The 25354-nt window shown below is 40.8% G+C and overlaps 1 protein-coding gene across 8 annotated transcripts in view; it reads left to right on the forward strand.

Annotated features, from left to right (window-relative positions):
• Positions 1–25354, forward strand: part of sugct (succinyl-CoA:glutarate-CoA transferase) — a 71811-nt gene that overhangs the window by 832 nt on the left and 45625 nt on the right. For all 8 annotated transcript variants that reach the window (XM_035530667.2, XM_027013273.3, XM_027013274.3 and 5 more), the window contains exons 2-11: positions 5–56; positions 177–250; positions 1059–1144; positions 1552–1602; positions 1746–1866; positions 11342–11433; positions 11586–11729; positions 16607–16702; positions 23488–23559; positions 23736–23833. In XM_035530667.2, the coding sequence (XP_035386560.1) occupies positions 5–56; positions 177–250; positions 1059–1144; positions 1552–1602; positions 1746–1866; positions 11342–11433; positions 11586–11729; positions 16607–16702; positions 23488–23559; positions 23736–23833 (886 nt within the window). The remainder of the gene's footprint in view (positions 1–4; positions 57–176; positions 251–1058; positions 1145–1551; positions 1603–1745; positions 1867–11341; positions 11434–11585; positions 11730–16606; positions 16703–23487; positions 23560–23735; positions 23834–25354) is intronic.

The raw sequence follows: 25354 nt of genomic DNA on the forward strand, positions 1-25354 counted from the left end.
ATAGGCAGGCAGACGATAAGGCCATTAGATGGCGTTAGAGTCTTGGATCTCACCAGGTAAGAGGAAAAAAAAACAGTTTTTTAACCGACAAGTAGATAAAGCCTACGATGCCAGGAGTAATTGAATGTCAAATATTAGATTGTGTGATCTCAAAAGTGTATTTCTGTCAAATACAGAGTACTGGCTGGTCCATTTGCCACAATGATATTGGGAGATTTGGGGGCAGAGGTGACCAAAGTGGAGCGACCAGGTTAGTATAAAGTATAGTGGCAGGCCTGGTTTTAGGTGCGTCTTTGCTGTGTGTAGCGTGTGATTGTAAATACATTTACAATTTATTTGTTTAAAACCAAGAGGCAGAAACTCTTCTCAGTGTTCTTTAGTTGAATGTATTTATTAGTGCCTAGGGCTGATTTAGTAATTCCTCGAACATTGCTTTTTTTTTTTTTTTTTTTTTTTTTTTTTTTACTTTTTTTTTTTTACTTTTTTTTTAACACTAAACCGCTGATTAGGTTTGAATAATATGGAAGAATTAGTCCTCTTAAACCTTTTAACTGTAATTGCATCAAGTTCATCTGCTAGTAGCTCAGCACCTGTGAATTTCCTTCATAAGCATATAGAAAGAAATTATTTATTATTAAGAAATTATTTGCTTGAAATTATTGAGGATTTTTCATTGATGTTAAAATGATTGGTTTATCAAAAAAAGGTGGTATATACCTTGGTATATGTAAAGACAGTTAATTAAAACTTTGACAGGTCTGTGTTTTAGGTGGCTCTGTTCCTCATGTAAACTACTAAAGCATACTGATCATGCAAAATGCTTTAATCTTTAATCAGGTGTTTTATTTTGAGGATTGGCTTTGTGATTGATTTATGTAGAGATTTGTTAATATAAGAGTATGTTTGCTGTAAGTATGTTAAATTAGGAGACAGGCATAGGAACATATATAGATCCATACCGTCATTGAATCCATAATCATACTCTCATGGAAAGCAGGCTTTTACTTCGTGTGCTCAGTGACACTTTGCTAAAAGCGGGCACCTGTGTGTTTTTACAGGCTTGGGGGATGACACGAGAACATGGGGACCGCCCTTCGTGGGTGAAGAGAGCGCTTATTTTCTTAGTGTGAACAGGAACAAAAAGGCAATGGAACCACCATCACAGTTATTGTACTACGATTATCCACACACGGATTAAGATGCGCAGATGATGACTCTTACTTTGAAGTTTCATCACACCACATTTTTCTAATCCCTATATGAATCATCCGTATACATATTTTTTGTAACACTATGTGGCAGGAACAATCTAGCCTAACACTGGTGAGAGTGTGGCGACATATTAGAATGTTTCATGGCGATCTGACAGTAGATTTTACAGGTGTCTTTTTGGTGTATGCCTCGATGCACTCTCTGTATTTCGCAGAGGTCATGTGGCTCTTTAGTTAACTTAGCAGTCATATTGGCTGTCAAATTTATGCCATTGGACGCATATATAATAAAATGATATTAAGGCTAATTACTTGTTGATTTATGGTGCATTTCTTTCAGAGCATTGCAGTTAATCTTAAAGATCCCAAGGGAGCTAAACTTGTAAAAGAGGTAAATGTTTGACACTTGTAATGTTGATTCAGTCTCGTGTATTGCCCAGTGTTTATCCTGGTATGTTTTATTTTGTGCAGATGTTTATGGAGGAGCAGATACAAGCTCTTTAACTTTGTACTTTCTGTTTTGCTAACTGTCAGCTTGCTAGAATCTCTGATGTACTGGTGGAGAACTATCTTCCTGGGAAGCTGGATGAGATGGGACTTGGTTATAAGCAACTGAGTGAAGTAGCCCCTCAACTTATTTACTGTTCAATCACAGGTATCTGCTGTCTTGTTATATGGGGGAAAAAATGGTTCAGCACAATGTAATATCAAGAGATTTCTATATCAATGTAATATCAAGAGATTTCTATACCAGTGTAATATCAAGAGATTCCACATGCGTTGAAATGATTTTAACACTTAGAAGAGAAAAAGCACTTCCCATCAGGTTAATTTTTGGAATGGTTTTTGATATTTTTCAGTGTGAAGGGGAACAGGTTTTGGCATTGCATACATTTGATAACCACTATCTTTTATTTACTTGCCACTCTTTCTGGTGAAGATCCTTTCATATAAGGCTAGGGACACACCTGACTGACATTGAAGAACTAACACAAACTGCAAGGGACTGCTGATCGCCATTTTTCAGCTCGCTGTTGCCCATCGTCACTTGTGTGTATTTACACACCAAATAGACCACAGCTGATGGACAGGCACACATGTTCTGCGCCTGCGCAAAAGAAAATATCTCAGAAGGAAACCACTGCTTCCCAAAGGTGCAGGCTTCTTATACTTTCAAGTATACTGAGTTCTGAGTGACTCAAGGCTCTTTTTGAGGTGAATCCTTTCATACAATTGCATAGTATAACATCCAGGTAATGCCATGTTCCACTTGTACTCTAGATAGTTAGCACAGCAAAATTACTTTCTGTGTAGCAAAATATAAGGTTAGCCTAGCACACTGCCTCACTGCACGCTGTAGCCACAATGCGACAAAAAATCCATTATGCACTTAATGTCTGTATTATCTCGATTCAAGTCAAATTTAAACTGACGGCTGACCGCAGACACCGATCATGCACAATTGGCAAAAAAGGTGTTGATTAGGATCAGCTAGAACGAGTGGTACAGAGCACACCGTACCGAGTACAGGCGTCAGTCACCGAGGGCATCCAACGGCCTGATGCCTTCCAATGGCCGATAGTCAGGTCAGTGTGTCCCTAGCCTAAGAGTTTACTTGCTTATACACAATATCATAAAACTGAGACTAAGGGTTGAAGGTTGTTCTTTGATGTACATAACTGGGCTCAAAGTAATGTATAAAATGCAGTGACTAATATTCTCATGACTTGTAATGTATCAATGATGTATTAATTACAGCTGTGTAGTAAGCCATCCTTATAAGGATTGGAATACACTTGAGCCTTGTAAAAAGGCTAATTTGACTTTAATGTTTGCTTTCTACCATCCATAAAAAGGCAAAAGCTAACAATCAATATTATTTTGTCACACTAATTTGGAGACGTACGCTATCACCATAGTGATTGTCAGGAAACTTGTTTCATGAGTCAGGTACCCATAAATTCAAGTCTGTCTCAATAAGCAAAGGGAGCTCATGTGATGGAACGAGGCTTAAGCAGGATGCAGGGACAAGGCACATCAAGACAAACATTTTATTTAACACAAAACACCTACACTTAGCACACATGGTACATTACATCAAACGCCGACAAACATACGACAACACACGTGACACATATATACGCACACTCAAGACGATTACACACAACAAGGGTCAGGTGGGCGACACAAGAGGGCGTGGCACTACTGACTAATATGCGCACACACACATACACCGAGACGTTTGAGGAGGAGGGATGGGCCGTATCGTGACAGAGCCCCCTCTCAAGGGCGTGACTCCTGGTGTGCCAGCTTAATGGGCTGTCGACCCGAGACCAATGCCAAACGGCGACGCCAGAGGACTGGGCAGTCTGCCACGGGCCAGCGTGAGCAGGAGCGTGGGGGGAAAACCGGGATTAGCACAAAGACAGATACAGGAACGCACACACTAATGGGCACTGACGCAGAGGGGAACAAAGTGATTGGTACATTTAAGGTAACGGAGACTGGCACGGTGACGGGGACAGGCAGATGAACACCACCACACATATTCAATAGTCTTGGGAAGGGAGAAGGTGCCCCAGCCAGTCCCCCAGTCATTGGCTGGTTTGGACGCTGACCTGCCTGGGGAAGACTGTCCTTCGCTGGCTTGGGTAGCAGCGACTGTCCCGAGTTTGGCGCATGCGCGCCGGGAGGCGCACCAGCCATGTTGCCCAGTTCCGGTGCAGGCACTGGTGTCGCTGCCTTTTTGCCTCCATGAGGCTTAGACGTAGGCGCATGTGCTTCGGGACCTCTCGCCTTAGGGAGAGGAGTGTCCTCCGAAGACAATGCCGCTTCTCTGGCAGTCACCTGGGGCAGTTTGCTTGCTTCGGGGCGGTGTGCCCTGGGCGGAGCCTTAGGTGGAGCCTTGGGTGCTGGGGGCTCGTCGTCCACGAAGCCTGTAACGTCGCTCTGCGAGGAAGGACCCCCATGAGGGACCTCCTCCACCTCCATCGAAGGGTCCTCCATTTCCGACCGCAGACCAACATCACGGTACTCTCCTCTCGCTCCATACTCAGCCCAGCCCTCTGAATAGTCCATGCAGGGCTCGTAGGACCCAGCGGAGTCCATCTCCAATTGCTGGTTATCGTAGTCCAGCTGGTCTTCAGAGGACTCAGCCACGTCCAACCCCGGACCATATATCGTTATACCACTTCTCTGTCTCCGCACCTGGTCCATGCTCATCTCTTGTGGGCGTCAGGAGGGTGCCCAAGGACACGGGGACTTCCCTGTACAGGCTGTGGGAAGGCGTCTACCCCCCTTCTTTCCGTTCCTCTTCTTACCTTTCCCCGGCATCCTTGGTTGGTTGGTGTTTCTGTGACGGAACGAGGTTTAAGCAGGATGCGGGGATAAGGCACGTTGAGACAAACGTTCGATTTAACACAAAACACCTACACTTAGCACACATGCTACATTACATCAAACACCGATAAACATACGACAACACACGAGACATACATACATATATATATATATATATATACGCACACTCAAGACAATTACACACAAGGATCAGGTGGATGACACGAGGGCGTGGCACTACCAACTAATGCACACCATACACACACACACACACACCGAGACGTTTGAGGAGACAGCTCATGGTTTCAGTTCACCATTGCATGTATGCCAGTTCTCTCACTTGTAGAATAGAGGCACAGTGGAGGGCTTATGAAATTGCCTGTACCCACACTACCATCAGTAATTCTGTTTTTGTAGAAAGAATTCAGTGAAATAGGTTACTATATCACAATACTGTACACATTTGATTTGACCTGTCAATGAAATAATGACTTCTCAGACATTACACATGTTGTAGTTTATCAGCTTAAGAGTTATAGTTATGTGGACTTTAAGTATTTATTTCACAAGTATGTGATATCACACTGGGTTTTGGTTTTTTTTGCATCTATGTAATATGTAGTAGAGATCCTCAAAAAACATGTGTTTTTATCCAGTGGTTCAGTGACAAGCATCTTAACATACTCAGCTAGAGCTTGATGATCAGTCAGATATGTAAGGAGGAACTAAACTGGACCCATTGCTGCAGGTGTCCATCCATGCTCGGTTAGTTAATACCCACTCGCAAATCCTATAACTGCAATATAGAAATCCTATTCTGTCATATCTGCAAGTCACAAATCCTATAACTGCATAGGGCTTACTGAAACTATGACAGAACATCAGTCAAGGGCATTACATCCATCCATGACTTGCAACCAAAACCAGTCAGGTTGTTTTTTTTCTTAGCTCTGAGGTGGAATTATCTGGGAACTAGGCATCATTTTGACTACAGTTTTGCAGTAAAATATGCAAAACATGCTTTAGTGAACAATAGAGAATAACATGCTTAAACATCAGTAGGAGAACCTTAAAAGTGTGACCATATATCCCTTTCACCAGGTTTGTCTATGATCAGAAGAGGTAACAGTAGGTCTGGATTGGGGTTGTTTTGTGGTGAGTGATGAAATTCATGCAAATGATGGGGGTTTTAATAAAAAAATACTTTGCTCTTTTCATCGTGAAGGTCAGAACTGCAGCCAATTTCCCAGGTTCCCCTTATAAAATACTTGATGCAGAGCCCTTGAGATTGTGGATGTTGGACAGTTAAATTGAAGTGATTTATAACACTCATCTTGCATTGTTTAGTTTTTCTTCTTTGGGGTAACTTTTCACTCTCTATCTTTGTGTAAGACTGAGGTCCATATGCTTTCGTGAGCTAAAATTGATGCCTTTCCCAGCTATGAATTAAGACTCAAACCAATAACCAGGCTTTTATTTTTGTGTAGAAAATATGAATACAAGATAATACATGCAATATGTTACCAGTTATATTAATTTTCTAATCTACAGGGATACTTTATGGGATGACTAGCATAATTGTGATTATCCCTTATCTTTAATTAATAGCATCCTCAGGAATTTTCCAGGCTGTTGCACATTTTTTCTTGTGTTGCACTTATCTGCATCACAGTTTAATGGTTACTAATTTGTAGAAAGTTATTTCTCTTTTGATATCTAAACACACAAGTCCCTGACCTAATCAGAGACCGTCTGATGCTAGCAAGTTAATTGTTGGTTATACAGTAGCAAAGACTTCCAGATAGTGTTTGCAAACTGAAGAGATGTGAAACTTGATCTTACTATGCTCCCAGTGTATGAATTCAGGGTTAGTGTCAGAGAGGCTCAATACAGGGAAATTCACTTCCATAGTCTAATTAATATCGTATGCAAGCAGAGAGATTTCAGAAACAAAACTTGACTTTTGATCCAAAGAGGGAAGACAGGATGTTCAGAGATGGAAATTTAATTGACTATTTGACATTCTTCCTTTCCATGAGCTTAGTCAGGTAAAACTGGTCGTTCCACATTTCTCATTACAGTGACCAATTAGATGGACAGTATCGGTTTTAAAGATGAATAAGGGATCACTGCAGCATTTCTATATTTGATATGGAACTTCTCTCTTTGGATCAAAAGTAAACTTTTGTAAATCTCTCTGCTTGCTTACACCTTAAACTGACAATGAAGCTCAGTCATGGCCAAGCCTTAGGTAGTGGAAAGCACATCTGTTAACCTCTCCCTTAAGGAAATATCCTTCACAATCCCCTGTCGCGATGCTTGACATAGTAGCATTTTAATTAGTGTTTTAATTAGAGACCATAATCAGGAGTGGAGGAAGCTGTTCATTCATGGCCACTTGACTTGTCGCCTACTGTGACAGCTTTAGTGAAGCTGTTAGTTCACTCCCCAGTTTTGTGTGATTTGTATTAAACAGGCCTCACACTGCTGTGTCTTCAGATGATTTACTATCACCCTTTGGTTGATTGCATCGGCCCCTGGGGTGCAAGGGAGTGATCCGGTGGCAATTTGGAATGACCCATTTTCATTCAGGCCAAGTTTTGTCAGCAGACGGGCAACTGAATAGCATGTGCGGTCTGATTGCTTATGTAACCACCCTAGTCCCTGTGGGGATTTTAAGCCCATGGCTTGGCAGACGACACGCAGAATCAGTGCTCAGAGTCGAGACCTAATTTACCCAGTGCTCCAAAGACCTGGGTCACGAGTAAAAGGGATTAATCAAACGTTGACATAACAGTGTTCAACCTGCGCCCTGAACCCACCAAGCTCTGTAGTGGTCAGCAGGAGGCTGGCCAGAGAGTAGCCCCAAGGCTGTGAATTAGAGGGACTGTTTTCTTTCTGTGAAGGCTTCTTTGAGTACCGCTTGTTTCTGCTGCTGTGGGGGTATTGACAGGGTGGGGGTCATAGGATTAAGTATGCCTTTATTTATCCTTTGTGCTCTCACTCATAATATCCAATCATTTTAAACCAAATTAAAATGTCCGTTAATGGTTTATGGGGCTTGGGGTACCAGACGGGTACTCTGGATGCCATTATTTTGAAAGAATATTATGCCTCCCCTAGTGATGGTCTAAATATCGGGAAAATATAATAAATATTATAAATAAGTATAATAAATACTCAGAAGTGAGTCATATGTGCAAGATTATTTGTGGAGTTTTAAGGTTCTTATGTCCCATTATGCTCTCACAATGGAGAAACCATTTCATTACAGAAGCCAGGGCTGAATGATTTAATAAATTTCATATAGAAATGACAATGAGGAAAAACTAAACTTTTCAAACAAGCTCTTTGATTTTAATTACACATTAATAACAGTGTTGGCAAGAGACATTATAAAAATCTTCTAGCAAAAATCATGTCACCTGATTGTTTCCAGATAGGAAGATCTTTGGTAATTATGCTAGACAGATGCTTGAAATTACAAGAACCATGAATGACCACCTGGACAAGCTATAATTGTAACTTAAATTGGATCATCAGGATGAACAGAAAAATTGCAGTTAGAATGTTCAAGCAAATGCACACCAAGCACTCTAACAGAGACCTGACGGCTTGAACCTCAGAACTGAGTATGTGTGCCACGCCCACTGTTCTTCCCTCAGAACTGAGCTGTGTTTGGCAGAGGATGTGTGCCACGCCCGCATTTCTTCCCTCAGAACTGAGCTGTGTTTGGCAGAGGATGTGTGCCACGCCCGCATTTCTTCCCTCAGAACTGAGCTGTGTTTGGCAGAGGATGTGTGCCACGCCCACATTTCTTCCCTCAGAACTGAGCTGTGTTTGGCAGAGGATGTGTGCCACGCCCGCATTTCTTCCCTCAGAACTGAGCTGTGTTTGGCAGAGGATGTGTGCCACGCCCACATTTCTTCCCTCAGAACTGAGCTGTGTTTGGCAGAGGATGTGTGCCACGCCCGCATTTCTTCCCTCAGAACTGAGCTGTGTTTGGCAGAGGATGTGTGCCACGCCCACTGTTCTTCCCTCAGAACTGAGCTGTGTTTGGCAGAGGATGTGTGCCACGCCCGCATTTCTTCCCTCAGAACTGAGCTGTGTTTGGCAGAGGATGTGTGCCACACCCACATTTCTTCCCTCAGAACTGAGCTGTGTTTGGCAGAGGATGTGTGCCACGCCCACTGTTCTTCCCTCAGAACTGAGCTGTGTTTGGCAGAGGATGTGTGCCACGCCCACTGTTCTTCCCTCAGAACTGAGCTGTGTTTGGCAGAGGATGTGTGCCACACCCGCATTTCTTCCCTCAGAACTGAGCTGTGTTTGGCAGAGGATGTGTGCCACGCCCGCATTTCTTCCCTCAGAACTGAGCTGTGTTTGGCAGAGGATGTGTGCCACACCCACATTTCTTCCCTCAGAACTGAGCTGTGTTTGGCAGAGGATGTGTGCCACACCCGCATTTCTTCCCTCACAACTGAGCTGTGTTTGGCAGAGGATGTGTGCCACGCCCGCATTTCTTCCCTCAGAACTGAGCTGTGTTTGGCAGAGGATGTGTGCCACACCCACATTTCTTCCCTCAGAACTGAGCTGTGTTTGGCACAGAAGATGTGTGCCACACCCTTTGTTCTTCCCTCCTCTCTGGAAGTTTGAGGTCTTCTGTGGAGCAGGAGCTTTACTGCACTCGGGCCAAGAAGTGTCCCCTGTCTTTTCGTTTTATTAGTTAGGCTTAATTTCTTTACAGCAAATTAAAGAGTATTAAGTGGTGTCTGAGAGAGCAGGCTTTTGTCAACACATGTCCTCATTAGGCCGGTCTCTGCACTTAGAGATGCTTATGTCTGAAATTATATTCCTTTCACATTGCATCAGAGTTGCCACTGAAAAATCTGGACCACATTGGTTGAATGCTGCAAGCATTGTGTCAACTCATAGAACCTTAGCACAGCCAAAGGATTCTTATTGATTGTGACAGAATTTTGTTTTTTAGAAGCGTCAAATACTATTTATAGTGTGTACCTAAAGGTATTGATTTACAATGTTCATTTTCTAGTGTAAATTAGGAACCAGTCAGTTAAACTGCATTATTCATGTTATTAATAGTTCTTCTAGTTGTAATATGGCCTAGATTTAAGAACCAATGGTTCAAAAAGAGCTCCAAGACAGTTGACAGAAGTGTTAGCAGCTTAGCTTCTCAATGCAATAATGAATATCAGATGCATCATGCGTGAGCTGGTAATGAGCAGAGTAACAATGTTTTTACGATGTCAGTAATGGTGTAACCATCGGTGATGTTCATCTTTTCGTGATAGTCATAGCATAATGATATTTTTTCATAAAGTTTGTAAGAGTAAAGAAGGATGAACTGTATTACGTAAAGAAGAGCTGACATTATAAGGTTTTGTTCTCTTAGATCAGATAATGAAAGCACACATGCTTATCTATTGGCTGATTTTTGAGACCCATTTAATTATTAGAGGTCCTATTCCAGTCTCAAAGTAGTATGCTGAAGTAGTGCACAATGTAGGGCTAATTGGTAAGAAAACTAAAAAGTTTGAATTGAGATAATGCAGCTTTATAGAGCAGCCCACTCACTCTTCTCACCTACTTGTGTCCTGAACCCTAAAGTGATGTCATTAGTGCAGCGTTTGTCTTTATTCCTTTGTTGTTTTTAGGCTCATTCGTGGAAACCGCTCTGCTTGTAGTGCTTGGGTTTGTTTTGTTTTTGTTTTGCTCTGGCAGTTATGGCGGCAGCATAAACATTGGTTCTGGTTCTGCTTTGTTTTGTGGAAGCTTGAATAGCAGCAATACACTCTTCCTCTAGTGTGTGTAGCTTAACTAGCACAGTTTGGGAGGTGAGTTTTGCATTCTTTGTGTTCATTTGCCCTGGGACCGGATTCTGGTGGTGCTGATTTGATTTAGTTCTAAAGTTGAACTAAATTCATTTAGATCCTAACAATCAGTTAGTTATTGTGTGCCTATTTTACTCAACAAGGTTGTGTAAATGGCCTATAAAGGGTTAATTTATATGTCTTCACGTTAAACAATGTTGGAGGTGAGCTCTAGGTGACATTGAGTAAGTGTACCCTGATATAGGTAGCTTGAAATAACTCTAATGTTAACACTGCATGCAAGTAACCTCCAGTATTACAGAGTGTGCTGTACATAAATCTATACTCAGAGGCATCTAAAGCCTAGTAAAATGCCTTTCTCCATAAATGGTACTGAAAGACAAAAAAGTAAGAGAGAAATAAAACACAAAACAACCACATAATCCAGACAAATGTAGATGAATAATAATAATAATAATAATAATAATAATAATAATTTAATAAAAGCAGATCAGATCCTGAGTAAGTTCTTAGTCCTGCCATTGTAATAAATGCAGACCACTGAAGACCCAGTTTTCCCAGTTTTCCAGAACCTCCAGGAACTTCCTAGAACGTAATTGCTCTGATGATTGCAATGGTGAAAGGAATGCAGATGGGTTAAATTGTTTGCCATATATTTTGTCATATTGTTTTGCCATATATTTTTATACGTCAACTGTGCATTTTCCTAACATTATTTCTAAGGCTGTGTACAAGTGCCAGTCAAATACACCAGGTGTCCAGGAGACCTGTAGTTTCACACAAAGTATTAATGTGGCCAAGTATTTATTTATTTCTTTTTTGGTATACATGGTGGACGTGTACAAGCGGTGTGTGTGTGTGTGTGTGTGTGTGTGTGTGTGTGTGTGTGTCTGTGTGTGTGTGTGTGTGTGTGTGTTTGTGCATGCCTGTGTATTTTGTTAGGTTACGGTCAGACAGGGCCCCAGTCACACAAGCCTGGATACGACTCTATAGCGTCTGCAGCGTCTGGGATGATGCACATTACAGGCCCTGAGGTGGGAATGATTATATCATTTGAAAATAACGCTAATGAAAGATATACATTTTACCCTGCTGTGTCATTACCTTTCTTGTGCAAAAGTGCTTGTCAGTCTGATTTAGGCTATGTCATCCCCTGGTGCCATTAAACATGATTTGTGCATTTAAGGATGGGGAGCCTGTGAGGCCTGGCGTTGCCATGACAGATTTAGCTACTGGACTGTACGCTCAGGGGGCTGTGATGGCAGGCCTGCTGCAGAGGCAGAAGACAGGGAGAGGTGTTCACATTGACTGTAACCTGCTCTCTTCCCAGGTTAGTCTCCTCATCTTTAAACATGCTTTTTTGTTCCAGTGATGCAATGGCACATCAAGCCTGCTTCACTAAATCTCCTTAAACCAGGTGCAATTTCATGACAAATACTTTGATTACAGCTTACTTTTGTTTAGATGTTGAACATGTTTTCCAGGTTTAGACTAGGCCTAGTCCTACAAATTACATTACATTACATTACATTAGCCTACTGCAAAACTGATTTTAGCCTATTGCTCTGTGGTTTTATGTAATGCTTGCATTATAAATGAGAGATGTATATTTTACCATTTGAATAGTTTCAGTGATTATGTGATCTGGGGGACCAAAAAATATAGACCACAATAAGCTATTCAATTACAATGGAACAAGAGAGAGTCCTTGTCCAGGTCTCTCAGCTTTTATGGCTGTTTTTGCATCGAACATGAACTGAATATGTTATGAAATTAAGTAGAAGAAGAAGAAAGAGAGTGTGAATACAGAACATGCCAAATAGTCTGTGCTTTTCTTGAGTAAAGTATTGAATTTTTAGCTAACACTGAACTACGGGACAAACAAAATGATGGTTCACATGCAACATGGATTTCAACATAATACCTGTGGGTCCAAACACCACAGGCAGAAAGCTTGGGTGCCAGCCCTGTAAGACCACAGAAATCAATGGAGTGTGAAACACTGCACCGTTTACATGTCCGCAGGCAAGAGTGTTCATCTCCTGACACTGTGTTGCTGTGATCCTGGACATGAGTTTACTTTAAATTTAGGGTTCATTAGGCGCTGTGGCAATGTACGAGTCAGGAACACAACACTGTTGCTCTTGGTGAATGCTTTATGTTCTGCTTGTGCATTTTACGCACTGCAAACGGAGTGTGTATAGATAACTTCTCGCATGAGGACTTCCACTTTGGCTCGGACTGTGTAGAACTGCTTCTTGGGGGACATGTTGTACAGCTTGCGTCAACCAGTGGAATCTTCTGCATTTTGGATGGTGTCTCCATCTTTGTGGGGTTTGTTCAAAATGGATCATCGATTTTTGCGAATGTTTTCCTGACTTTTCCTGTTACACTTTTAAAGCTCCTGCACAATGAGTTTGCATGAGGTATGTTTATTTAATTTAGAAAAGATTTTAAAAATTAGATGTATTTACTTCCTTCAGATTCTCAGGGATTCCAGACCCTTCCTCGATTATAAGATATAATACATAGGTATTAACAGTTGTCATGCACTATGTAACATTCCCTGCTGCTTTATGTGGTTTATTTTCACATGGTTTAATTTAAGATGGCATACCATAGCATGTTGTCGTTAAACAACTGTCACTCGTGATGTCATGTTTAACACTAGAAAAAAACCCAAATACATTAGAAGGAAATATTTGTTTGACAGGCTCAAGGGGGGAAAAAATCAAAGCTGACCAAAGTTTGACCACAGTGTTCTCTCTGAAAAAAAGTAGTGTGTCTGTTCTTATGAAACTAAATGGTAAGATAAAGGTCAAAAGTCTGTGCCAAACCCTGGTATTGTTCTTGCTGAAGATTTGATTTTAATCGGTTGGAAGTGATATATTTTTGAGAACTTTGCATAACTATAGTGTCCTGAAGTGAAACAGACTTGAATGCACTTGTCCTTTTCATCTCAGTGACATTTATTGTTTCCATATAAACATACATTCTGCATCCAGTAAACACCACAGTTAATTTCCATACTGAATCATATTTTTTCATCTTGGGAACAATGACAATCCTTCTGCTCCACCCAACATCTGATTGCAATTTGTCTTGACATAATATTGGTACAGAAAAGCAAAAAACATAAAGTCAAAACTTTTAATCTGAACTAGGATAGAGACACCCATTTACAGTTACCCATGTTAGAAAGCTTTCTCTATGCCCCTGAATTCCCTATGATTTTTTATTTATTTTTTTTGCTTCAATTGAGAGAAATCCTTTTTCTATTGTAGTGAAGCTAATATAGCATTTATTCAAACCCAGGCATTTAATGTTCATTAATAATATGTGTTAGGTATGCAAAATATTGAGCTTCATATTTAATTGACTCTTTAAAAAAAAAAAGTATCCTTTTAAAATGTCAGGACCATGAGCTTCAGATTCAGAAGCAAACTGGTATGTTTGCTCTTGATCTAAAGTGGCATTAAGGTTTGCTTTAACCCTGTGCCAACTCTATATGTCAAGGCTGAAACTCATTTGAAGGAAAGAAAATCCATCATCTTACAAAGCCCTAGAAAAATGTTGAGGACCCTGTGTCGGATATATCACTTTTGTTTACCGTCCCGCCCCCCCTTAAAAAAATGAATGTGCTTAACACTGCAAGTTTGCTATTTTCCATGGTCTTGACACATTACAAATATATTTCATTGAACCTTTACACATAACTAACAAGTCCCTTGGATGCCATGAGTTCGACTAAAGGATGTGGTTGCAGGAAACTGTTCCGATAATGTGATTGTTTGTAGCTCTTATGTTGTGGTTCATATGAATTCTTTCTTGCCTGCCTCCCACCCTCACCCTCCATTCTTACTCCTCATGCGTTTTTAATTGTGGACCCCCCCCCTCCACATGCTTTGTCTGGATCATTGTTCAGTTTTGACATTTGGGGATTTGAGGCTCTGTTTCTTGAGGGAAACCTAGCATAGCTCTTTGTTTATCCATTCTACTGGTGCTAGGATGAGTCAAGGGAAAGCGACCGATGCATCCGTTGAATCCGAGGTCCGCAGGGCCGTGGGGTCATGGCTGCAGTGGTGGAAGGCCTAAGCAAGCAGAGGAGTTCTCCCACATATCCAGCCCCCACCTTGGCCTCCTGTTCCACATTCCACCCTGATCCTCTTGTGGCCAAAGTTATCTAACTCGCTTCCATTTTATGGTGGCCCAACGCAGTCATCATCATGAAGACATGCTGGAGGAGGATCACACATCTTCCCTTTTGCCAGATGTGAAATTAGGCCAGGAATGGAACTATTTATTGCTAGCATTTCCTTCCTCTGTCACCAATGTTCTTTCACAGTTGTGTTTGGTAAATACAAAGCCTTTTTGGCAGTGGTGTTTGCAAAATATGGACTTGCATATTGGATTGATTGGATACCCTGAAGCCAGCTATTCAGAAAATGTGTTCATGAGAATTATATAATTGGAACCTTAAAGTGCATGGTAAGGTATTAGTTAAAATGACTGAGAACTGCTTTGGGTTTTGGCATTAGGCATTGATTTTATGGTGATGACTTAGCTGCTACTGATACTAAGGGAAAACAGACAATAAGAACACGTAATAAAAACTTTCTTTTTCTTGGATTTGAGTTTGTTTGTTTCAATTTCTGGTGGATTTTTATTCCCCTCCTAGTAAGGAAAGCAGCTTGGAAAGTTACATTAACACTTAGATGTTTTGCCAGGTACTAGCCTTAAGCTCAGAGCCGAAGTTTGAGATTTATGATGTATCGCTTTGATTCATGCAACTGCATTTTAATTGGGAATAGCATGGTCTGAAAAACGTGTGTAGAAAATTTGTCAAACAGAGTTATCAAATGGTTCTATGTTGTTTCAAATAGATGCCTCATAAAATGTAACTAACTACTAAATAAAAAAGGCAGGGTGATTACAGCTGCCAAAAGTTGTGAGTATAATGAGAATGGATGGGTCCTTGGCTTTTTGAGAGTCCCATTGCAGGCTCTGTTATGATATGCAGGTCTAGGAAGTTGTCTTGCTGCAGGCCAAGTGGAAAGGGTGTGAACTGTTTCTGGCTTTGCTGGATAAGGGACAGTCTGCACTTCCACAGAACTGTACCCATTGGGAGAAACATTGTAGAAAATTGAAAACAGTTGCAGATCAAAGGTAGTACATTTAATATGCTCCTATAATGAACACAGACATCACCTCGCTGCTTGATGGTAAGGGAGTTAATACGATTCTGAACATATTCTATAAACCCAGGGTAATACTTACACAACTCATTGTTACAGATTTTTATTTATTTTTTTTGCTTTTCTTTAATGTATTTTTTCTTTATATTACATCACACGGATAGTTTAAAGTCAAAATAAATGTCCCTGTCTAGGGAGATAACCTTGAAGCATCTGTGGTCTAGATTTTGCTTCACACTTCACGGAGATGACATGAGACACTTGTATATTACCTTTGTAAATTCCACAGTATTTAGAAAAATTGTAGTCCAGACAATCATTTCTTTGTTTGGCAAATTGCACAGAAAATTGCATAAACATAAGGAAGTGACTAGTACTGTTTAGACACAAAAATGGGCAGGATGATGAACAAAAAGGTTTAACATTAGGTGGCTCATAGAGCAGAGCAAGTGTGATTGGATAACAGGGTTATGCATGAGGCTCACAGCCAGACAGGCTAGCTGTTGAAGTCACGTTGAGGAAGAGCTGTAAATGGGCTGGATTTCTGGAGGAACTGCTGTCCCTTGCATGGTGTCAAATCATGGCAGATCTGCTTTAATCTCTGTCCTTCCCGTCAGAGATTATGATCGCAGCTTTAAAGACTTTCAGTCCGCATTGCGAAATCTTATTCAGCCACCTAGCCTTTCTCTTTCTCTCCCCTAGGAAATTGTTCAAATTGTGCAGTATAAAAAGCCACCAGACATTTTTAACTTGGTAAATGAATTGTCTTCATTTGGCAGAACTGCACAGTGAACAGAAGATAGTAATTTTCTGAGTGCTAAAGTGGTTCTTGGTTAGTTTGCGACAAATATGGCTCAGGATTCAGAATGTAAGCAACCACACTGAATTGCTGTGTCATCTGTGTGAGGAATCACTGAATTTGTAAAACACCAGAGTATTCATGCAGAGAAGAACCCCCTCTCTCACTTTCTCGCTCTTCCTCTCTCACTTTCTCTCTCTCTTTGTCCCTCAGGTGGCATGCCTCAGTCACATTGCTGCAAACTACCTCAACGCAGGAAAAGAAGCAAGAAGATGGGGAACTGCACATGAAAGTATAGTCCCTTATCAGGTACAAGGTTTCCCTCTAACCTTGGCTAATTTTTAAGGTAATGCTTTCAGCACATCCTAGCCTTTATTATCTAAGATACAGCAAACCCAAAAGTACTAATTTGGCTGAAAATAAAACAAATTTTGTGAGCCAGTTAGCCTGAGCCTTTTATAAAAGCCCACATTTGTTTGGCCATCTCACCACTTTTCATAACTTTAATGACATGAAAAGAGATCCCTCATGCTGTCCTTTATCTGGCTTTAGCAGCCAATGAGCAGCAAACAAGCAGAGTCTCATTCCACACCAGCACATAATCTTATTGTTCTCAGTTATCTGTGTGGAATGGCAGCCCATTAGGGAACACCTCTTTCCCATCATGGCTCTTCAACCAGATGTTAGTAGTGGGACATATAATGTGTTTCTGTTTGACTCTTCCTGTTGTTCATGGTTATTTCTTTTTGATGGGGAAAAAAAAAAAGTCATAAGGTTTATCAACACGCTAGCTGCTTCTTGGCGTCTGCTAGAAAACCTGGTCCTAATGTGAAATCGAAGTAACTGGTTTTGCTCTGTTGCATTGCTTTCTCTCTTGAACACCACTCAGACAAGAGGAAGGTGACGCTGGAGGAGGTGTGGTGAAGAGGAGTAGTGCGAGAGCATGTGGAGAAATGCAAATACAGCAAACCAGAGTTTGACTTGCTTTAATTTCCTCGTTGGTTTCGAGGAAGTTAAAAAAAGATGGATCCTAATAATTCCCATATTTGTGTGAAGTACTGAGTATTGGCTCATTTGCAAGTTAACTCCTCGGATTGATTATCACTGTGGTGGTGTATTTCTGTGCAAATGCTAGAACACCGAATGCACCAGATACATTAGTAGTCTTCTAAACTCTGCACACTTAAAATAGGGTTCTTAAAATCCTCTTGATGAGCCCAATGCATACATGAAGCATTTTTTTTTCCATTTTATGTGTGGCTCCTTGCTTTTGTCTGACTTTTGAGAGCTCATTGGTGGTTCTTTACAGAATGCCTGAAAGATTATTAATGCCTGAAATGTTCCAGGAAGGAGCCTGAAGAACCCCAAATGTTCTTTGTGGCCATTTTTTAATTGCAGATGTGACTTCAGTGGTATACTTCGTAATTGTTGTTTAGAGATGGTCACTATTGCACTTACCAGTAAATGGAATTTTGAGCACTGAGGAAGTCTTAGACTAAAGAATACATAAATATGCCTTGAGTCTCCTATAACATTAGCATCATTAATCTGTCTTCTTTCCCAGCTTTACTCATAAACCTATTTTCCACATGCATCTAAGGCTGTGATGGGTTCAGATAAAACCCCGCTGTAGGCACTACTCATACTCAAAGGCTAAATAATCTCTATACATCTTAAAATGCTGATGTTTGTTTGAACTGAATTGATAAAACATGTTTATTGGATGAGTACTTAGTTATAATTCTAAAAGAGAAATTGCCTTCCGCTGCCTGCTTTCACCTTGATATAAAGGCCTGGCATTTAGTCTGTGTGAAGTATTTTAGTGTGCAGAATAATTTCCCCATGCATCTTGCTATGCATCTTCAGACACACACAACTGTAATGAGCATTACCCTTCTGCAATAAAGCAGATGTGATGAGCATCTGACAGTTCAAGCTTTCTTATGAACCCTGAGCAATATAACAAAAAAAGCCTCAGACTTGCATCTTTTATTGTGCTTATGGAGCACATCCTGACATTACTGATGATTGTGCACTTGGCAATGAATCTGTGATTTGGCTCTTCACCAGTGTGCTCTTTAAGGTGCTCCGTGAGCCAGTCTGCTTGTCTCGCTGCCTTGGCTGTGCTGCATCACCTGGCCTTGTAACTTAAGAATAAGAGGCAGCCCTCAGCTGGAGCAGGTCTGACGGAGTTGCAGTGAGCTGTGTGTGTGGCACTCGCAGGCAGCGCTGTTCTAACTGGGGAGAGCCGGGGATCGGTGGTCAGGAAGAAATCAAAGCACACCGGCCCTGGTAGTGCAGCAGCAGTCATTAGTCCAGCATTACCTTAGTAGGAAAACCGTTGTTATTGGTGTGTAATAGTTTCAGGCTAGGTTTCTACTTTTGCCAGTTGCAGAGTGCATTCATTATTCAAGATCTCTTCAGTTACTTTACATCTTAAGTTGAAACACGAAGCAGGTGCGATTGCTTAAACTGTGTGATGTGTATGTTGGACCTAATAGAATACAGTGAACACAGTGGTAAACTTTACCTTGAAATTATGTCCTGTACAATGCATGAAAGAATATTTATAGAAAGTTATTATTATTTATTTTTGACTAACATTATGCCCGGTGTTGTGATAATGTGCTTTTTAAAGTGATTCATCAAAGTAATTCAATCACAACTCTTTCAACAGCTGTTTGCATTTAGTGTTAATATTATAACAGACACTAGAGGTCAGGTCAAGCATTGCTTTTGTATTTGAGAAGGCATTGTTCTTAAAATATGATCCATTGGTTCCTTTCTATTTAAGGACCTATTTTGCCCCAAGAATAAGATGCTGTGAAGGAACTTGTTAAAGAACTTGTTAAAACAATTTTCTTTAGACCTATATTGGATTTTGCCTTGCCGGGAAGTTTTCGATGATTTATTGGCTCCCAAATGTGCCACCGGGCAGGATTTGAAACCACGCTGATGTTTTTACATTTTGCCCATAAATCTTTGCTATGCATTCTTAGGTGGCGAGTATGTGTATTGTGATCAGAGAGACTCTCAGCTATCACTCATTAAGGTAGCTGTTGTGCTGACAGCTTGCTTATGTCTTCACCGACTGTTCTGTCCCTATAGCCTCTGTCTGGGTGAAAAGGTGGTGGCGGTTTGGATGATGGCTGCTCTGAGTTTTGTGCTTCTTAGGCATAGCTTGGATTGTCTCTTCGGAGCAGAAGAATGTTGGTTAACCAGGAGTCGACTTGTGGGTCAGCATGCTGCTTCGGGTCCCTTGGCCTCGGATGCTGTGGGGCAGCCAAGAGACTTGTGGGGACCTTTTACTAGAGCACTGTGGTGGCCTCCTGGAGAGTTCATGCCATTCTAGAACTTTCAGTGACTCACACCAGGGACATGCAGTATTATTTGCCCTTGTCTGGCTTTGGGTCTGTGCTCAACACAAAGCACATGGAAAGACAAAAGGGTTTGTGTGAAATCAGTGAACAATGAAAAATGACAAATGCATGTGTTTGTCCAGTATAGCTGGATTAACCAGACGGCCACTGATGTTTTTGACATCAGAGAATAATTTTCCTTTTGCATAGTCACTATACTGCTAAAACTGATACCTCAAGTGCAAATATCTCAAAACCTGGAGATAAACGTCATGACTTGTCTTTCTTAAGTACCACTATGCACATAAAATTACATTTAGTGTTTTGCTTATGTCTATTAAACCTCAGCCGTTTAGCATGTATTCTTTCTTTAGACATTAAATGTCTAAAGATCACATTCAAGCTCACATTCCTCCTCTTTTCGTTATCCTGAGCATAAAAATCTGAATGTGGCAATGAGTGTTGGCCTGGGGTTAACTTGAGGCTATTTGTGCTGTGTTCTGTCACTCGACTGGTGGTGCTCTTGTGGTGGACAAGTGGAAAAGATTCCGTTATACAATTGCCAGAAAATTTGCTCTGGTGGTTTCCTCTCAGACTCCTCTGAGCCTTTTGAAGAAAAAAAATAGAGCGAAACACGCTATGTTGGTCCATCTCTGCTCCCTTCGTCCTGTTCCAGACCATTTAACTGACAAAACAACAGCCCAACTGCACATGTAAGCACCAAGATCAGAGCAATATTATGGGAAGTGTGAGATACTGAGACCTAATGCACCATGGCAGTCCCTGACTTGGAGGGCTTGTGGAAGTCCTGTGAATTATGGGAATGTTTTCACATCAGAAAGCTTTACAGCAGTGACAGAGATAGTATTATATGACACAGGTGCCTAAAATGTAAATGACCTACTTTTTATAGAATCTTTTTTTTTTTTTTTGTGCTAAAAGTGATGAAGTTTCAGATTTTGTTACAGGAACATTTAGAAATAAAATGCCCTGGTGTTCTTGCTTTTCTGCCCTTCTCATTTTTCAGTAGAACTGTGGCTTTAAAATATATGCATTTAGGTTGATCTGAAGTCCCTGGACGATGTGAGCCATTCTCAGCAGCCGGTCTCACTAAGCAAGTGCACCCATCAAAGAACTCCAGGAACCATGCTGTGCTGTTGCTCCCAGGCACACTGCTTTGCATGAGCCTAGAAGCATCATGTGATGAGAGCAATTGAAGTGCTTTTTTTTGCTATACGGGTCAATCAGGACCCACAGCATGCTGGGATCTAATTGTGTGTGTGTGTGTGTGTGTGTGTGTGTGTGTGTGTGTGTGTGTGTGTGTGTGTGTGTGTGTGTGTGTGTGTGTGTGTGTGAGAAGTTCAAAAGCTGATTGTGCTGCAGACCACAAGGCTTTCTCCCCCTACCTCAGTGTCTGGGCACATTGCCTCATGGCACATGCTAGATTCCTTTTTGAAATAATTTCATGTGATGGGTTACATTTTGTCAAAACACTGTCTCATTATCTGTAACGGGCATTGCCTTCCTTGCTCAGCCTTTTGTACTGCCTGTGTGGGCACCAGTATAAACACACATGCACAGACCCAGAAAATATTTTTTTTCCTAAGTGAGGTTAGATTCATGAATGTTTTAAGATGTGCCAAAAGATGTTTAGTGTGTCTTGATTTGGCACCCAGCTTTTCCTGTGAGTTATGGGTAAGGCCTGGCTGATATGGAAAATTTTGTTACTAATAAAGTTTTAAAGACCAAAAGATTCCAATAGCTGATAATATTGGCTAATAAAATTTTATATGGTCAAAAAGTTAACATACTGTATTGTTAGTTAAGCAGTGATTTATTGACTAATATGACTGTCATGTCATGTTGATAGAACGTGTGGCATTCACAACTTCAGACAGATCTGTTGGACAGATGAAGCCACATATTCACAAGATGAGTTATTAATGCCTGACCATGTGTTTTTGGATGTCATTCTTGAATGTTACTTTCTTATATGATATTTAAAGAAGCATTATCCAAGCTTTAGTGGTGGAATTTCTGGTGATTCAGATAAACCTTAATATCAGCTGTTTTTATCAGCCAAACGATACATTGGTCAAGCCCTAGTTCTGGGCATAGAATTTTTACAAAATATAGAAAATCTAACCCCCAAATAGAAAAAAGACAAGGAAGATTTGATGCAGGGCAGTGTGTGCTGCAAAGATTGGGCTCTCCCAGAGGCTAGCTACTCTGGTTTGGTTCGCCATTCATAGACGTTCCTCTTGTGTTGTTCGACTCCACTGCTGTTTGTTGTCTATGCTGCCTCTGTAGCTGCTCTTCTCTGCCAGGTTGTGGATTGCATTTCCTGTGAACATTTCTTCTTGCTCACAGAGAGTGATGGTCTTTTCCCAGGGAACCACTGAGACTGGAATCATGGAGTAGCCGTTCTCCTAGAGCAGACGGTCAAACAGTGATTTGCCTGCCAATTTAATTTTGGACCACCTCCTCCTCCTTATTGAATTTTTTAAAGGGCTAATTTAATTTAGGGGTTTTTGGGTAGCAATTGGCTGAAAACAAATTCTGTTCCAGTAAATATCAAATTGTATTTGGAAACGAATACAGATTTTCTTAACTTTAAACAGTGTGATGGAGGGAAAATGTGCCCTGAGGTAAGGTACCTTAAACATTGAGAAGCATGTCCACTGAAATTTTGGTTCATTTGGTTCACAGAAATCATGGCATAAAAATCAAAGCAACGTTGATAGTGCCAGGGAAAGATAATGCATGTTGGCATGATGAAGAGATCTGGAATGAAGCCCAGACTCAGGAAGGGGCTTAAAGGAGTTAAAATCCTTAGATGAAATCTAAACAAACTGGATTAAAACATAAGCACTTGGGTCATATTGATGTAAGATCAGTGAGATAAACCAGTGATGCATGCTTAATCTGTCAAAAATCCTGGGGACTACAGATTGTCTTGGACATGTACAGGATGTTTGAGATATTGTGGCATAACAAGAAATCCATTATGAGCAGGGGTTAAATTGTGCATGAATGCACAAGAGCACAGCTCTGGCACTTTAGGTTTATGTGAATAGCAGGTCCTCTGGTATTATAATTTGATGGAATTATAAATAATTTCTAACACTCTTCAATCCATTTACTTATGCAGCCTGATAAATAACGCTGACATGCAACCCCTAGACAGCATTGGCTTCATCCTTCTCTAATAACTTGTTAACATTCAAATACTGTTTCTGTTCCTGTCTATGCTCTCCTCCTCTAATGCTGGTTTTCACAGTCATGCAACTATGTTTTCAGATCTTTATGCTGCTTCATGGTGTTTCAGCACGATACATAATTTAGTTCCTGATACCTAAAACATTGTGTATTCTAGATTATTGGTGTTATGAGTCAAATAAATCTGCAATGGAGAAGAAAAAAAATTCTAGCCAAAATAAAAAAACATGGCTACTTAAAGGTTTTGCAATTCAGCCTGTACTTAAATGAAGCCAATTAGATAGAATCAAATATACTAAAACTAGTTTTATATCACAGCTGAGAAGTGTTTAATAAGACTCAATTTTTTACATTGTAGGAACCCCCTATGCTTGTTTACCCACATGGAATAGTCACATGGAATATAAGCACATGGAAGGTTAACATGATAAAGAATCAGTTACAACAAGAATGGGACCAGTAAAGTTTGTTCACATACATGCAGCAGTAATGTTGAATGCGTATGTATTTTTGCAGGGCTTCAGAACAAAAGATGGATACCTTGTTGTTGCTGCTGGTAATGACCTACAATTCTTCAAAGTGTGCAACGTAAGCATGTAATTTTTCTAAGTACAAATTAACACCAATACCCTTATACATTTACACATACCCAATCCATTACACATCATTTATTTTAAATACAACATGATGTCCTTTTAAATGTCCAAATGAATTACTTTATTCCACTTTCTTGCTTTGTTCTGTTTGTTCATGTCTGCGTCCAGGTCCTGAGTCTTAATGAATTGGCAGAAGATCCCAAATACAAGACCAACACCTTACGTGTGCAGCACCGGCAAGCGCTGCTAGAGCTTCTCTCTGAGAGGTGAGGCAGCCCTCCTACCCGCCAGGACGACCTGTTAACTGGGACAGCCCACAGACATTCCTCCAGCCATGGCCAGCCAGGAACATAGTGAGCCACAGCTAGCAGCCAGATGTTCCTCGTCTTTCTCCTCATGGAACAGTTAGGGCCCTCATTATAAGCCATATCTGGGTTTCCTCTCAGAGGTCAACTTGTCAGAGTTGGGGAAGAAGGTTGACATTCCAGACATGGGTGTGTCGTCAGATGTAGGCGTGTGCCTGTCATGTTGAATAATCTGAAGTCATGAGGAGCAGAATGTACACTCACAAATGCTGGACACATATTTTACTGTGCGCACATATATTTTACATATATTTTGTATAAGAATATATATTTTTTAAAGATAAGTTAAAATGTTTTAAAATGTACAATGGAAGATATGTATGTAAAGGGTTAGCAGGAATGGCATTAAAAAGGAAATTATGAGTAGAGGAGTAGATGATTACACCAACATTCCATACTGTGGAATATTTAGTATAACTTCAGAAAAGTCGTTCATGCAAAGTTTTGTAATGTACAGTCATGGCCAAAAGTTTTGAGACTGACACACATTTTGGTTTCCACAAAGTTTACTGCCTCAGTTTTTTAAGATCTTTTTGTCAGATGTTTATATAGTATAGTGAAGTACAATTATAAGCATTTCATAAGTTTTTTTTTTTCACTTTTTATTGACAATTACAACCAGTTTAAGCAAAGACTTAATATTACAGTGTTGACCCTTCTTTTTAAAGACTTCTGCAATTCGCCTTGGCATACTGGATATCAGCTTCTGGGCAAAATCTTGACAGATGTCAACCCATGCTTGCCTAATCAGTGCTTGGAGTTGATCACAGTTTCTGTGTTTTTGTTTGTCCACAGGTTTTCAATGGGGTTGAGATCTTGGGGGTTTCCTGGCCATAGACCCAAAATTTCAATGTTTTGTTTACCGATCCACTTGGTTATCTCTTTTGCCTTGTGACATGGTGCTCCATTATGCTCGAAAAAAGCATTGTTCATCACCAAATTGCTCCTGGGTTGTTGGGAGAAGTTGCCCTTGGAGGATGTTTTGATACCATTCCTTATTCATGGCAGTGTTCTTAGGCCAAATTTGAGCAAACCCACTCTCTTGGATGAGAAGCAACCCCACACATGAATGGTCTCAGGATGTCTGACTGTTGGCGTCACACAGGACTCATGGTAGTGCTCACCTTTTCTTCTCCGGACAATCATTTGCCCAGATGTCCCAAACGGTCTGAAGGGGGCTTCATCAGAGAAAATAACTTTACCCCAGTCTTCTGCAGTCCAATACCTATACTTCCTGCAGAATGTCAGTCTGTCCTTAGGTCTCCAAAAGCCTTCGCCTCGCTGTGCATACCGATGCACTCACACCTGCCTTCTGCCATTCCTGAGCAAGCTCAGCACTGGTGGTGACCCGATCTCTTAGCTGCATCCTCTTTAGGAGATCGTCCTGACACTTGCATGATGTTTTTGGGCTCCCTGAGGCCT

This window comes from Electrophorus electricus, chromosome 14 (genome assembly GCF_041902795.1).
Source record: "Electrophorus electricus isolate QZ-2024a chromosome 14, ASM4190279v1, whole genome shotgun sequence".
NCBI lineage: Eukaryota > Metazoa > Chordata > Actinopteri > Gymnotiformes > Gymnotidae > Electrophorus > Electrophorus electricus.